Source organism: Carcharhinus amblyrhynchos, chromosome 2, assembly GCF_965287045.1.
Source record: "Carcharhinus amblyrhynchos chromosome 2, sCarAmb.v2.hapA, whole genome shotgun sequence".
NCBI classification, from domain to species: domain Eukaryota; kingdom Metazoa; phylum Chordata; class Chondrichthyes; order Carcharhiniformes; family Carcharhinidae; genus Carcharhinus; species Carcharhinus amblyrhynchos.
The window spans coordinates 93796112-93813573 of NC_137325.1; the positions used below are offsets into that span (position 1 = coordinate 93796112).

General features: G+C 41.0%; 1 protein-coding gene across 2 annotated transcripts in view; it reads right to left on the minus strand.

Moving 5' to 3' along the window:
- The window catches only part of LOC145356548 (contactin-associated protein-like 2), a 1680587-nt gene that overhangs the window by 865149 nt on the left and 797976 nt on the right, over positions 1–17462 (minus strand). Inside the window, exon 9 of one of the 2 annotated variants that reach the window (XM_080209313.1) lies at positions 8785–8934. The exons of the other annotated variant lie outside the window; for it this stretch is intronic. Coding sequence (XP_080065439.1) covers positions 8785–8934 — 150 coding nt within the window. The remainder of the gene's footprint in view (positions 1–8784; positions 8935–17462) is intronic. 2 annotated transcript variants of the gene reach the window in all.

Consider the following 17462-nt stretch of genomic DNA (forward strand, 5'->3'; position numbering starts at 1 on the left):
ATCTAATGTACTTAACTGTGCAGGTGGGGTAATAAATAAACCAGCCAGGTTCCTTAGGTCAATAATTTGTTTTATTGCTAAAACTCACTCAGTATAAATGCAGAAATTACTGACAAAAGGTTTAAAATGCAAAAATACATTCAATTACCCCCTCATGCAAAAACCCTGGCTGGCTTATTTCTTCCACTGAACTGAACCAGTTAAACATATTACATATATATTGAATTAGCAACATCATCTTTTTGAATCCAAACTTTGTAGTAATTAAGCCAGGAGTGGGAGAAACAGAAGAGTTAGTTCACCCCTCCTAACCTGGTCGAAACAAAGAATACCGTCACAATTTTGCACCAGATAGCGAAGAGGAAATTTTTGCCCCAATATATTCTCAGCCAAATATTTATCAACATAAAAGATCACAGCACTGATACTTTACATTCAGGAGGGGTGGCTAATTTGACAGACATTCCAAATGTCTTGGCACAACTGATATGCTACTTGATCTATACTTTGGCAGGTAAACTTCATTTGAAGGTGAACTTAAATTGTGTTTCATAACATCAATAGCTTAGAGCATTCTAAATGGGCACTTTAAATTCCTCTGAATACTTCAAAAAACTATGATAGTATCATGAGAACAGTTAACATCAATATATTTTTTGTTCTCCTCAGAATGTTAGTGTCAATTTCAGAGAGGAATCCCACATGTGTAACATGAAATTAAAATTCTGATCAAACAAAATATATTGATGTTTGGTTGTTTTCTTTATTAAATGGCTTGCAGTATTTATTTTTTATTTCTCCTGAAGAATTACGTGTTTTCAGCCATTCATAATGTTCACTGAAATCATTGAGAAAAGATTTTCTTTACTTATGTTTCTCTGGGTTCCTCTACACTGATTGAAGGTGCAAACTTGTCTCGGGGCTTCGCAACTCATCCAGTGCCTCTCTCAAGTTGTTGTTCATCATCTTCGAGCCGAGACCATCAGTGGTGACAGGCTACTCAAACATAGGGAAACTAATCCTATCCTCACCTTACATGCACATTTCTGAGGAGCAGTCACTGCATAACCTTGACTGATACTTTGCCTCTCTCAACAGAAACACTGGGGCCAATTATAGTTGCTTGTTTGCTGCCTCAGTTGAGCTCCGCAGGGAACGATTTTGTCTTTTGAAATACCGCGCACAACAAGCTCTTAGCTAAAGAAAACATTTCACAGCTTGAAAATGTGTAAATCAATCATAGACATTTGTGAAAATATTTCACCCAAGCTGCATGGCAAAAGTTATCCACTAAGTTCAATTACATAGGCATTGCGGTTTGACTCTAGCCTACAGGGTGACTTTTCATAGCCACATATGGATGGAGTGATCATCGGCCACAGCAAATGGAACTTGCAATGTCCATTACATTTTCATACATGCAGTGAGCTCCTGGGGTGAACAGCGTATCCTTTGAAGCACATTACAGGAATGTTGTATCTATTTTGTAATCTTTATTTAAACATTAATGCTTGTTAACTGTTGGACAAATGGATGATGGATTAGGGGAGGCAATGGCCTTGTGGCATTATCGCTAGACTGTTAATCGAGAAAGCCAGATAATGCTCTGGGGCCCAGGTTTGAATCTTGCCATGGCAGATAGTGGAATTTGAATTCAATAAAAAATATCTGGAATTAAAAATCTACTGATGATCATGAAACCATCGTAGATTGTCAGAAAAACCCATCTGCTTCACTAATCTCCTTTAGAGAAGGAAATCTGCCATCCTGACCTGGTCTGGCCTACATGTGACTCCAGAGCCACAATAATGTGGTTGACTCTCAATTACCCTCTGAACAAGGGCAACTAAGGATGGGCAATGAATGCTGACAAGCCAGCAACACCCATGTTCCCCAAATGAATAAAAAAAAAAGGAAATAGCAATACATGCCCAAAGTATTAATATTTCCTGGGAAATCTTGTCGTAGCAGAGTGGATTGGCTTCTTTGGCACCCAGGCCACCTTCTTTACAGCACAAAGTATTCATCTGACACTGGGAACGCAAGTCAATTTGGAGTTCAGAAAGAAGGCAGCTAAATATTCATCCAGATTATGTGCTCACACGATATTATACAATTCCCTCAACTTGGGATGATCAGATCCTGATGCAAGCGATTGCGTGTACCCTTGCCAAAATTCAAGGCACTGGGGGAAAGATTTAAAAAAAGGCCTTTGGGATGGGATATCTGATTGCTTCCAGTGGGTCTCTCTGTTGGGCAGGGCTGCCCAAGTATGTGAGAACCACTGGACCAAGCTGCAGGCATACCTGTCAGTTTACATGCCAGATTACCCAAATGGCATGCCCCTGTTGTAAGGTGTTGGGCATAGTTCAGCAGGCTTTATGAAAGGATCCATAGCCTTAGGTATTTCAACAATAAGTATTTAGTAAGTATGATAAACTATATAGATCCATTAATGGTCCAAGCTGGGAGCTTTCTCCATGCTAGCTTCAAAATACAGCCATGTCCAACACCATAATGATCCCTAAATGTGGGTCATGTGCTCTCTAACATCAATGTGCAGTTGGTTCTGTACTCAGTACCATGTTAACCCTTTATATGTTGAACACTTGTTCTACACCTGTCCCACTTACCTTCATAAGTTAGGAACTGCAGTTCCCAATGAACCTTTGGCCTCTTGTGCATGCACCAGCTGAGAAATGGCTGCACATACACAGTTTGAGTTTGTTCTGCTCTTTAGACTGGGGTTCAGTGACAGCACAGAAGAAACAGATCATGTGAAAAGGCAGGTCAGATGACCTGATATGGAGTACTATCATCCTGAAGGAGCAGAACACAGGACGGAGACATGGAGAGGGTCTAAAATGTGGGACAGGACAGGGAGATGCCCCAAAACGAAGTGACAGGTAAGGGACGAAGTTAGGGGATAAAAATAATAACCTTACTTGAAATTAAAGAAAGAAAGGAGCAATGTGATAGGTTCTGAATTCAAGAAAGAGCTGCAGCAAGCCAACTTTAAGATAAGTGGATATGAGAGGAAACCTGGAGATCAAAGAAGGCAACCAAAAGTTGGTTACTCCGTGATGTGGGCCGTTGGAGCAAAGTTATCTGTTTGGAGCAATCGTGTTTGGCTTGGCATAGCCAAAGATCAGATTTGGGCATGGAAGGTGAAGCTCAAGTGTATTTGGACATCCAGAAGAAAAGAATCTTGAAAGGTGAGATTGAAACCCTGTGAGGTGGGTTATTGTTGAAGATATTCAAGTGGGAGTGACTTTTGAAGAGAATTCCAAGGAGAGATCTTCAAATGTGGAGATAAGAAACACTTATGAGAAAGATGAATTTTCAGTGAGATTGGCAGGCTCACAATGTGGGTGGGTGAGAAATTCCTGGAACTTGTTTCAGTCACATCTGTCAGCTCTTGTGTAGTATGATGTGACCAACCACAGTTTGCCTGTTAATTTATATGTACTGCATACTTACCCTCAACGTTAGAGTACAAGATGGAAATTGTAAATGGTTTAATCTTCACAAATTTCTGTAATAAAGCTTATTTTTGCTGTTCCAAACCTGTGAAATCTTGTGGCTCTTTTCACTGAATAAGCATCTTGACTCTCAAATGTTATCTACATTAAAGAAAATGTTATTGTCCCTAACCGGATTCCACCCCGATGCACACAAACACCTCCACCCTTGCCATCCTGGGGACCAGCCGAGGATAAGAACATAACCTACTGACAAGTTATTCAAGTTTGCTTCATGAATTACATCATGGTGCTATCTATCTAGTGGTCCGGAGGCCTTATAATTTTTCCATATCTTGAGCACACTACTGTCTGATGTCTGGTAGGCTCCGTCAATGCTGGTAAACTTTAGTGAATTGGAGGATATTCTGGCTTCTGGGGGCCTTTTCAACTTTTTCTGTTCCTTGGTATTGAACCGATCTTTGTCAATTCCCCATTTGTTATTATGGATGTTATTAGTTTATCTCATTCTTTACAGGGAGAATATGCTCTCAGTTCATTTAACAGGTGTGTTTTCTTTTTCTTCCTTTGTGCAGCGTGATGCAAAGTATGTTATGATTGAGGTTTCAAAAATGGAACCTTCACTCCCACTTGTTTTATTATCGTACACAAAATCTTTGATTATTCTCTTACTTTCCAGCTGTTTTACAAGCAAATGGGTATGTTCATTCTGGGAACTTTAGCTGCTTTTGTTTCAGTTATCCACAGATCTCTTATGTGAGGTTAACATGCTCACCTGGGCATTTAGTTCCTTTCAGAATCTTTCTTTCATGATCACTGACTGCTCCTTGGATTCTTTCAATTTTTGTTAGATATCAACCTGTCTCTGACAATAATCCTTATCAGCTCTAAAGTCTGGATTTGCTCTTCCATACCATGGATTTCATCTTAAATGATTCCGTTTGGATCAAAGTTATCAATTTTGGCTATTAATTCTACTTTCAAGCAACTGTTTTGAGGCATCAGAAAGTCCTGCTTAACCTTTAAGCTCCTTTTTCTTTCAAAGCCTCCTTCTGTCTTTGTGAAACCTTGGAAATGTGTTTACTCAGTGCTTGAACAGTTTGGTTCATTGAAGATTCATTTATCATGTGTTTTCAAAGGTAAACAGCTTGCATTTCAAATCTTTCAGTTCAGCTCTGGAATGAACATTTTCTAATCATACTTCTGTCTTTTCTTCACCTGCCTGTAAGCCTTATTCTTCTCGTACACTTTGGTTTCAGTGTTAGCCAGGTCTATCTCTGGTGACGTCTTAACTTGTTCCAGTTCAGTAATGGTGCTGCACGTGGCTTCATTATCTGCTCGTAGCGTGGAATAGTCCACAACTTTCCCCTTGACTAAGTCATCTTGCTCAGCACTGTCATCTACTGTTGCAGTTCAGGGAAGTGTCAGCATTTTCAAAAAGATCTATTTTGAAGACTTTAAAAGATTCCCGGCCTCTCTGGCACTCTTGTATTATTTGTTTGGTTGATGTCTTTTGCATTTTGTGGCTTTACTGGAAGTTTTCTGACCGTTCTTTAAGAGATCTGTGAGCTCCACAACAGGAAGGTTAAAGTACTTGTCAAAACACTTACTACCCCAAACTTGGGTGAGGGGAGGTGAAAAGGCAACAAGCTCTCCATTCTGCACCTTCCTGCTGCATTGTACTGCCTGCCTTTAGGGGAAGCATTAACTCTCACTTGTTATAAAGTTTCTTGCACCAGTAGATTGTCCGATGTCTCAGATGGCATGATGCAATAACCCTGGGGCATAGAGCTTTAGTACTGAGATGATCATAAAAAGTGGCAGAAATTATATATGTCAAAACTTCTAACTCATATTCTTAATTATTAACAAGGATCCTGTGCCAATTTATAGTTCGAGATTGCTGAACTAGTGATATTGTGTAGCAACAAAATTAAAGGAATATCCATCAGACTGTGTGTTCTCTTACATATCTGTCCCACTCTCCCAAGGATCAGTCATATAATGACGTTGTACACAAGAAATGCAAGTGTTCCTGATAATCAATTGCAGGTTGCCGCTCTGTGACTGCATTAAATCTTATGCATTAATCTCATGAAACCTCAAAGGCAATGTGAGCAAATAGTATCTGTAAAAACACCCGTAAGTGTGGCCGACACGATAACTGGCCAAAGAACAAAAAGAAACCAATAAAAAATTTATAATCCTCCATTATGTTATGAAAGAGGAAAAAGAGTAAGAAGCTACTTCAACTCTGCAAACTAATCTGAGGTTGTCACAATCGTTATTAAGTTTAAATTTATTTATTAGTGTCACAATTAGGCTTACATTTGCACTGCAATGAAGTTACTGTGAAAATCCCCTAGTTGGCACGCTCCGTCACCTGTTCAGGTACACGGAGGGAGAACTTAGCATGGTCAATGCATCTAACCAGCACATCTTTAAGACTGTGGGTGGAAACTGGAGCATCCAGAGGAAGCCCACACAGACACGGGGAGAACGTGCAGACTCTGTACAGACAGTGACCTAAACCGGGAATTGAACCTGGGTCACTGAATCTATAAGGCAGTAGTGCTAACCACTGTGCCGCCATGCTGCCCTAATATCAAGATTTCTTCTCGTGCTTTTTATCATCTGAATTCCATGACTAGATTACTGTTTTGCACTGACTCCCAAGCTTCCATCACCTCTCTAGCTAAACAGTTTGCAAAAGTCCATTGTTTTAATAGCCATCCCTTGCAATTCCAAGTTTGACACTTGTATCCTTAGAGCTGTCAATACTGTGACAAATAGTTGGTGCGAGACCTTTAGTCACAATCTTTAAAGTTAAGGTGGCGCCACTCTACATCAAGAGAGGAGCAAGCACGGTTAATGCATTCTGCCCTCTTTTTCTGCCTTTTCCTTTGTGTCCTTATGCAGTTTTCTGGATTTTCCTTTTTCTCTGCACAGCTCTGCTAGCTGCAGAGTTTGCAAGTGATCTTTTTCTCTGAGGAGTGAGATAAGCTGGAGAGGCCGTGCTATTTCCGCATTCAAACAGGGCTAGCCCTGAGAGAAAACAAGAGAAAGACAATAGAAGCAGAGTCAGACAATAATCTTTATATGCGGATGATCACATTCCTGCAGCATGAGGCGGAATAAGCCAAAACAAAAATGTACAATTGCAAAGAAAACACAATTTCAGTCCATCTCAGCAGCCCACAGTTCAAAAGCAGATTACAGAATTCAGAATCCAAACCCTGCAATTATTTCTCTCACCAAATGCCTCTCCAACTCTATCTTTAGATTAGTGATATTATCAGCATCACTGGGCAGACTATTCTAAAAATTCAGCAGTCTGTGCAAAACAGTTATATCTAATCTCTCCATGCGCCTGTGCGCCTCTAGGTTTCATCCCAGGTCCCATTGTTGTGTTACTGCAGTCAATGAAAGCTGTTTCTCACAAGTGAATTTTCCCAATAGCATGACTATTTCAATAAAGTACCCCCTCAGTCTTTCTTATGTGAATAAGTTAGTTTGTGTGGTTTCCCTTGTAGCTCTGGTATTTGATCCCAGATATTGGATGGGTGACCTTTTGCTGCACCTTTACAAGTGCTAAAAGGTAATTTCTGTTAAATGGGTGACCCAGAACTAGACACAAGTTCTTAAGATGTGGATGAGCTAATTACTCGAATAAGTGCAGTGTCATATCTTGTGACTTGTCTTCTCTTCCTAAAGCTGCTGGCATTTTCCAACTTAAAAAAAAATTCAATTCTTAATTTGCAACATTACAACCACTTATTTTTATAGCTCTTCCCATTTTAAGAACAAAGTAGCATTTGCATCAGTGTACATAAATGAGTATCTGCGAAAGCAGGCTAGATTTATTGAAGCAATCACTGTCTTGTTTCCAGCAAACGTTTGCAGGCTTAAGATCAAACAGGATCTGGTTCAGCTGACAATATAAGTTGTTGCATGCCACTAGTTGACAGAAAACCAACAAGATATCATAAGGTCTGAAAGCATATGCAATCTCCCACAGAGAGTAGAGTTTCACGTCAACCTCTCACTTTCAACTCATAGTCGTAGCTCATCTTTGCGAAGAACAAATCTTTTTGTCTCACCGTATTTCCTCCTCTGAAGGTTTTTTGAATACAGTTTGACAACTGCTCAAGACCAAATTGTTATTATTCATTTGTGAGCCCCAACAGTGTGTGTTAACGTGTCAATCATCAGGGTTTTACTATAGAGGGCAATCTGTCCTCAAGCAACACACACACGCCAACACACACACACACACGTATTTCTCCAGGCTATGCTGGATAACAGCTGAAAACAATGACTGATTATCCCTTGTATCAAATATATATATATATCATTTAAAAAAACAAATATTGTACCTTTGTAACTGTTTTGAAGAAGTGGCAATAATGGTCAGACTAAGTTCTTTGCAGATGCCAATATGGCACATACAACAGGTCCAAGAAATTATCAACAGCATTACTTTGAGGTTTTAACAACACTCTTCCTCGACCCACTCATCCCAAATCACTCGTTCCATACACTCTCCACCATTTTCAAGGGTAGTGAAGTTGAGAGTATTGTTTTATTTATGGGATGCAGGTGTCACTGACAAGGCCAGCATTTATTACGCATCCCTATTTGCCTAATAACTGAGGTACTTACACAACCATTTTAGAGGGCATTTGAGAGTCAACCGTATTGCTGAGAGTCTGGAATTATATATATATATATTTTATATATATATATCACACACACACACACATCAGACCAAATAAAGATGGTAGATTTCCTTCCTGAAAGGCCATTAGTGAACAAGATGATTTTCTTTGACAACAATTGATGATAGTTTCATAGTCATCATTAGAGGGACTAGCTTTAAATTCCAGATTTTAGTGACTGAATTCAAATTCTGCCAATTGCCTTGATCCTCAAATTATTTGCCTAGACCTCTGGGTTACTAATTCAGTGGCATCACCACTAAGATACCATCTCCTCCCAAGTTCTTGTTTCTTCACGAGTTTTACATTAATTGTTGTAAGGCAGGCATGACATTGGCTAATATGAGACTTGTTGCAATAGTCACTGTGAACTGTGTTCATTGACAGGACACATCATCAATGTTCATAGTTCTCCTTCCATTTTTTTCAAAATCACACCATAACTAAAATGGATTATATACCGCTAATTCAATCAACTATGTTACTATCTTTAAACTGAGAAAACTTAATCTTAATTAATCCGTTTATAAGCGAATATCATGAATTTTACTGAATACCAAATGCCTTCATGCATTTTATTGTACCTCCAAAATAATATTGATCCCCAGTTTTGATTTGCATTGAACTGTTGGTCCGAACAGCAGAAGCATCATCACCATCAATTGTGAGAATTGCAGAATTTTCTTTTGCATGAAATTGTATTGTATGCCACTGTCCATCATTGAGCCCAAAACCTGAAATGCAACAAGAAAGCATCAACAATATCCTCTGCAAACACAATGTCTCTGTAAAGTGAAGCAGTTAAAGTGGGTTAGAGAATAATCAGTTTATGTAATGACATAGTGACAAAAATAAACATGAATAAAGCATTGCTCTTAATACACATTTATGAACATCAACATGCTTTGCATCTCTGCAAAAATCAAACATGATAGTTCCATTTTTTTTTTGAAAACTTAGTTTTATTCAGTACACTGAATTCGGAAGAGTCAATTTTAATAGAAAAGTTGAGATCAGACAAAATGAAAAAAAATCATTCTGAACTTAATGTTTGTGTGAATCGAGTAGCATTATAAACCTATCAAAAGTAAGGAACTCATTATTTGGTAGTTTCTGAAAGAACTGATTTTGGAGCTGGACTAACAGTTTATCACATTATCAGTTAGAAATATAATTCCTTCCCCATCTCCTGTACTGCAGATCACAAAGGAAGAAGTAGGGTGGAGTGAAGTAAGATGGGGAACGGAGGCTCCAGGGCACATTGAGGTGAAGGGAGAGAGGAGGAAGAAGTAAGCATGGGAAAGGCGAAGAAGGGAGAGGGGAGAGAGGGAGAAGCAAAGAAAGCAAAAGGATAAAAGGTCGTTGCTACATAAACTTTGAAGCAAGATAATGTTTTAACGTAATTTATTCATTCTTTTATTTTTACTTTGCCTACATTTGCAATGCTTAAATCTAAAATCGTACAATGATACAGAAGAGAGGACCATTTGCCAATAAATGCTTATGCCAGCACTTTTAAATAATTACCCAATTAGGCTCAGTTTCCTGTACTTTCCGCATAAACTCTTCAAATCTTTATTCTTCAAGTATTTATTTCAATCATCTGCAAGTTATTATTAAACCGACTTCCACCAGTCTTTTAACCAGTGCATTCCAGCTCAGGACAACTCCCTGTTGTAAAGCTCAATCTAAAAATTGTACAATTTTACTGATAAATAATCCTTTGTCTCCAACCTAATCTAATCCAGTAGATTAATAATGCAATTTAATTGTTTTCCCCTCGGCATTCACAATTGGACACGATATCTGAAACGGTACGATTGATTGTAGATCTGCATTGGAATAAAAGTCACCATGGTCCCAGAGGACCATATTGAGCTTCATTATAATTAAAACTTATAAAACTTCAGCAAAACATTGCTTGGTAGTTCCTGAAAAAATTGATCTTGGAACTTGGTTAACAGTTTGTCACATTATTAATTAGAAATACAATTCTTACTCCACCACTTGTGCTGCAGGATCACAAAAGGTAGAGGCAGAGTGGAGTGAAGGCAGGATTAGGAGCAAGGTTCCAGGACATGCTGAAGTGAAGGGGGAGAAGGAGTGCCATAGGCTAACTGTTGTTGATTTAACCTGAAGGTTATCAGGCCTTAGGCAAGGGGCAAGGTTGAAAAGGCGGATCTTAATAGATAATCTCAGTTGGTACAGGAATTGAACTGTGCTGTGGTGTCTGGCTGTATCATGAAACAGCTGTCCAGCCAACTGAGCTGACCAACTTCAGTTGTAGAGCAAACAGTACTGAAGGAATGTCAATGTCATGCTAAGTTTGTGGTGTATATGATCACATTAGTTGCTAATTCCTTGAAAGCCTCAATGCTACTTGAAAAAGCAGACAATGCCCTTAAAAGCTGAGAATATTTTTAACACTGTTACCAGTTTTTAACCAGACATTTCATTGTTCCCGAAGTTACATTATCAAAGAAGTTCCTTTTGTAAGAAATTAATATTCTCAAAGTGTTTGCTGATTTGTTAATTTATTTTAATGGCAAGTCATTTTTGTGCTTGTTTTAGCTTAATACTCCAAATTTATCCAATTTTTTTCTACAACTCCCAATTTAAAATATAATCAACTTTACTGTGCTATTGTGCAATTTTAAAAATCTAAAGACCATGAAATGCAATTTGGTGTCATTATTCCACATAACACTCCACTCCAAAGATGTGCGAGTTAGGTTGGTTGGCCATGCTAAATTGACTTTAGTGTTAGCAGGATTAGCTGGTAAATGTTTGGGATTATGAGAATGGGGCCTGGGTGGGATTGTGGTCAGTACAGACTCGATGGGCTGAATGGCCTCCTTCTGTACTGTAGGGATTCTATGATTCTAATCCCGTGAAACTTCCTGTGAGGATCACAGATTTCCAGGTTTCATTCCATTTTCCCACTTTTCTGTCTTTTGGTTTGGATCTGCAGTGAAGAGTGCAAGAGGGCTTGCAGGATCAGCACGAGGCAGACCTAAAAATGAGATGCCAATCTGGTGAGGCTACAACACAGGACTACCTGATGTGCCAAACTGCATAAGTATCAAGTAATAGATAGGACTAAGTAATTTCACAAGCAACGGGTCAGAGCTAAGCTCTGTAGTCCTCCCACATCCAGCGGTGAATAGTAAATAACTCACTTGAGGAAAAGGCTCCACAAATATCCTCATCCTCAATGATCGGAGAGTCCAGCATATCAGTTCAAAAGATAAGGCAGAACATTCACAACAAATTTCAGCAAAGAGTGCTGAGTGGATGATCCATCTGGGCTTCCTCTGGAGGTCCCTAGCATCACAAGTGCCAGTTTTCAGCCAATTTGATTCACTCCACACAATATCAAGAAATGGTTGAAGGAACTAGACACTGCAAAGTCTATGAGCACTAACAACAGTCTCGCAATAGTACTGAGCACCTTTGTTCCAGCCCCTAGCCAAGTTGTTCCAGAACAACAACACTGAAACTTACCCAGTAATGTGGAAAGCTGCCCAGCTATGTCCTGTACACAATTATCAGGAGAAATCCAACCCAGCTAATTATTGCCCATCAGTCTGTTCCTGATCATCAGTAAAGTGATGCAAGGGGTCATCAACCATACTATTAAGTGGCACTCGCTGCTATATGTTGCTCTCACTGATGCTCACTGAGTCGAGTTCTGTCAGGTCATTCTGCTCCTGCTCTCATTACAGTCTTGGTTCAAACATGGGGACATGTTTGGTGGCACAGTAGTTAGCACTGCTGCCTCTCAGCGTAAGGGACTGGATTCAATTCTGGCCTTGGGTGACTGTGTGGAATTTGCACATTCTCCCCTTGTCTGTGTGGGGTTCCTCTGGGTGTTCCAGTTACCTCCCTCAATCCAAAGATGTGCGGATTAGATTGCCCGTGTTAAATTGCCCCTCAATGTCAGGACGATTAGCAGGGTAAAGACATGGAGTTATGGGGGTAGGGCCTGGATGGGACTGTTGTCAGTGCAGGCCCAATGGGCCAAATGGCCTCCTTCTGCATTGTGGGGATTCTATGATTCTATAAAAAGAACTGAACTCCAGAGGTGAGATGAGAGTGACTGACCTAACATCAATGTGAAATTGTGGCATCAAGGAGCCCTTGACAAACTGGAATCAATGGGATTCAAGCTGTAAACTCTCCATTAGTTGGAGTCATACCTAACACAAAGGAAGATGGTTGTGGTTGTTGAAGGGCAGTCATCTCAGCTTCAGGACATCAATGCAAGAGTTCCTTAGGGTTAGTGTCATAGCCCAAACATCTTCAGCTGCTTAATCAATGACTTTCCTTCCATCATAATGTCAGAAGCGAGGTTGACTGTTGATGATTGCATAATGTTCAGCAGCATTCATGACTCGTCACATATGGAAGCAGTTAATGTCCAAATTCAGCAAGATCTAGACAATATCCAGATTTGACAAGTGGCAGTAACATTCACACTACACATCTGGCAATGACCCTCTCTAACAAGACAGAATCTAACTATTGCCCCTTGATATTCAATGGCATTATCACTGTGCAAAAGGAGGCCATTCGACACATTGAGCCTGCACAGACTATAATCCAGGCCCTCTCTGCACAACCTCATATTTTACCCTGTTAACCCCCCTGACACTAAGGGGCAAATAGGAGCAGGAGTAGGCCATCTAGCCCTTCGAGCCTGCCCCGCCATTCAATAAGATCATGGCTGATCTGAAGTGGCTCAGTTCCACTTTCCCGCTTTCTCCCCATAACCCTTAATTCCCTTGCCTATCAAAAACCTATCTACCTGTGTCTTAAATATATTTAGCGAGGCAGCTTCCACCACTTCAACGGGCAGAGAATTCCAGAGATTCACCACCCTTTGAGTGAAGAAGTTCCTCCTCAACTCCGTTCCAAACTGCCCCCGCTTTATCTTGAGGCTGTGCCCTCTAGTCGTGCTGTACTTTCTGAGCGGGAAGAATCTCTCTACCTCTACCCTATCCATTCCTTTCATTATCTTATACATCTCTATAAGATCCCCCCGCATCCTTCCAAACTCCAACGAGTACAGACCCAGTCCATTTAGTCTCTCTTCATAGTCCGACCTCCTCATCTCCAGTATCAGCCTGGTGAACCTCCTCTGCACTCCCTCCAAGGCCAAAATATCCTTGCGCGTGCAGCGACCAAAACTGCACACAGTACTCCAGCTGCAGCCTCACCAGTGCCCTGTACTGTTGCAGCAAGACCTCTCTGCTTTTATATTCTATCCCCCTTGCTATAAAGGCCAGCATCCCATTCGCCTTCTTGATCACCTGCTGCACCTGCAGACTGGCTTTTTGCGACTCATGCACAAGGACCCCCAGGTCCCTCTGCACTGTAGCATGCTGCAGCTTTTCGCCCTTTAAATAGTAATCCCTCCTACTATTATTTCTGCCAAAGTGGATAACCTCACACTTGCTAATATTGTACTCCATCTGGCAGGTCCTCGCCCACTCGCTCAGCCTATCCAGATACCTCTGCAGGCTTCCCACACCCTCCACACAATTTGCTTTTCCACTCATCTTCGTGTCATCAGCAAATTTTGTCACCCTACACTCAGCCCCCTCCTCCAGATCGTCTATGTAAATGGTAAATAGCTGAGGCCCCAGCACCGATCCCTGCGGCACTCCACTGGTTACCAACCGCCAATCAGAATAGCACCCATTGATACCAACTCTCTGCCTCCTATTAGACAACTAATTCTCTATCCACGCTAACACCATACCCCCAACTCCATGCCCCCTAGCCTTCTGAAGCAAATGTTTGTGCGGCACCTTATGAAACGCCTTTTGAAAAATCGAGAAACACCACATCCACCGGTTCCCCTCTGTCTACCGCACTAGTCACATCCTCATAGAAATCCAATAAATTCGTTAAACATGACTTCCCCTTAACGAATTTGTGCTGCATCTGCTCTATCAAACCAGCTGGGCCTTAACAGATACCTTCACATCCTCCTTGACCACAGACGATTGTAGAATAGCCAATCACAGAAACCCTACAGTGCAGAAAGAGGCATTGGGCCATCGAGGCTGCACTGACCACAATCCCACCGAGGCCCTACCCCCATATCCCTTCATATTTACCCACTACTTTAACTGGACTAGTGGGTCCAATTAAAGTAGGAAGGAACTTAAATGTGGAATTAGAAGGGCTAAAAGGGGCCATGAAATGTCCTTAGCCAACAGGGTCAAGGAGAATCCCAAGGCTTTTTACGCACACATCAGGAGCAAGAGAAAGAGTAGGCCCACTCAAGGACAATGGAAGGAAATTATGTGTGGAACTACAGGAAGTGGGTGAAATCCTTACTTTGTATCGGTATTCACCAAGGAGAAGGACATGATGGATGTTGAGGTCAGCGATAGGTATGTGAACGCTCCAGAGAATGTCAATATTTTGAGGGAGGAAGTGTTGAGTATCCTAAATAGCATTAAGATAGCCAAGCCAACTCCCTGGGGCTAGATGGGATCTATTCCAGCTTACTGCAGGAGGCAAGGGGAGAAATAGCTGGGCCTTAACAGATATCTTCACATCCTCCTTGACCACAGATGACTGTAGAATAGCTAATCATAGAAACCCTACAGTGCAGAAAGAGGCATTGGGCCATCGAGGTTGCACTAACCACAATCCCACTGTGGCCCTACCCCCATATCCCTTCATATTTACCCACTAATCCCTCTAACCTATGCATCTCAGGACACAAAGGGAAAACTTTAGCATGGCCAATCGACCTAACCTGCACATCTTTGGACAATGTTGTAACCTTGTTCAAGAAAGGATGCAGGGATAATACAGCAAGTTATAGGCTGATCAGTCTGACATCAGTGATGGGAAAGCTTTTGGAGAAAATAGTGCGGGACAGTATATACGCACATTTGGAGGAAAATGGACTAATTAGTGACAGGCAGCATGGTTTTGTATGGGGAAGATCATGTCTCATCAAATTGATTGAGTTTTTTGAAGAGGTGATAAAGATAATTGATGAGGGAAGGGTTGTGGATGTAGTTTATATGGACTTTTGTAAGGCATGTGACAAGGTCCCACATGACAAACTGGTACAAACATTAAAATTGCACGGAATTCTGGGTGGGCTGGCTAGATGGATACAGAATTGACTTGGTTATAAATGATAGAGAGTAACGGTGGAAGGGTGCTTTTCAGAATGGAGATCTGTAGCTAGTGGTGTTCCGCAGGGATCAGTGTTGTGACCTCTGTTGTTTGTAAATGATCTGGACAAAAATGTGGGTGGTCTGATTAGTAAATTTGTGGATGACATGAAGATTGACGGAGTTGCTGATAGTGTCAGGGATTGTCAGAGGATAAAACAAAACATGGATAAATAGGAGACATGGGCACAGAAATGGCAGATGGAGTTTAATCTGGATAAATGTGATGTGATGCATTTTGGAGGATCAAATTTAGGTGTGCATTATACTGTAAATGGCAGAACGCATAGGAATATTAATTTACAGAGGGATCTGAGCGTGCAAATCCATAGTTCCCTAAAAGTGGCAACACTGGTGTACAAGGTGATTAAGAAGGCATATGACATGCTTGCCTTCATCAGCCATGGCACTGAGTACAGGAGTTGGCGGGGTCATGTTGCTGCTATACAAAACCGCATACGGCCGCATTTGAAGCATTGCGTGTGATTCTGGTCACCACATTGTCAGAAGGGCTTGGAAGCTTTGGAGAGAGTGTAAAGAAGGTTCACCAGGAGGTTGCCTGGTCTCAAGGGTATTGGCTATGAGGAGAGGTTGAAAAAACTAGGAATGTTTTCACTGGAAAGATAGGACAGCGAGCAGACCTGATAGAGGTGTACGAAAGTATGAGAGGCGTAGACAGGGTGGATATTTTCCCAGGATCAAAGTGTCAATTACAAGGGTGCACAGGTTCAACATGAGAGGGGGAAAGTTTAAGGGAGATACAGGAGAAGTTTTCCCCACAGAGAGTGATGGGTACCTGGAATGCACTGCAAGAGGATATGGTGGAAGTAGGTACATTAGCAGCATTTAAGAGCATCTGGGTTGGTACATGAATATATTGGAAATGGAAGGATACAGAGCAGGTTTTTTGTTTAGTTAGGGCATCATGATTGGCACAAGCTTAGATGGCTGAAGGGCCTGTTCCTGTGCTGTACTTTTCTTTGTTCCTAGTGATATAAGTACTGTTGCCAAGTCATTCAGGAGAGATGTTATAAAACACTTCTACATGCAGAGAGTGGAGGAGGTTTAGAACTCTTCCTCAAACAGCAGCGTATGCTGTTTCAATTGTTAGATTTCAGTCTGATAAACTAATTTTTATTGAGCAATGGTATTATGGAATTTGGGCCTAGGGCAGGTACATGGAGTTAGGCCACAGATCAGCCATGATCTTATTGAATGGGGGAGTGGGTTCGAGGGGCTGAATGGCCTACTCCTGTTCCTATGTATTTGTGAGCTGGTCAAAGGCTATGAATCCTGCAGCAAGTAATTCACTGACTGGCTCCCCAAAGCTTGTCCACAATCCACAAAGCATGAGCTAGGATCGAGAAGACACTTCCTTTGCCCAGGTGAATGTAACTCCAACAACACTTGAAAAACTTGACAGCATCCCGGGCAAAACAGCCCACTTGATTGGCACTCCATCCGCAAACATTTGTTCCCTCCACCTCCAATAGCAATGTTGTGTATGGTCTACAAGATGTACTGTGAAAACTCGTCAAGCCTCTTTAGGCAATACCTTCCAAACCTATTACCACTATCATCTAGATGGACACCAGCACCTGGAAGTTTCCTCCAAGCCATTCACCATTGAGACTTGGAAACATATTGGTGTTCCTGAGCCAAAATTCTGCATCTTCCTCCCTATAGCACTGTGGGTTTACCTACATCACATGGACTACAGTGATTCAAGAAGGCAACTCACCAACGCCTTCTCAAGGGCAATTAGGGATGGTCAATAAATGCTGGCCTAGCCAGAAAATCCAACATCCCTTCAATGAATAAAACAAAAAAATCAGACTCTCATTTTTCATGATTTTTGCAAGCTACAATTGAAGTTGATAACGAACAATAAAATTCCAATGTTGCCCAAAAAAGAAACAAAAAAGCAAACGCAAATCAATTACAACCATAACATCATTTGCATGTTTTCAATGCAGAAAATCTGAAGGATAATGGCTCAGAACAGACCAATATAAAATTGGTGGTGAAAGTTATATGTAAATGAACTATAATGCAAT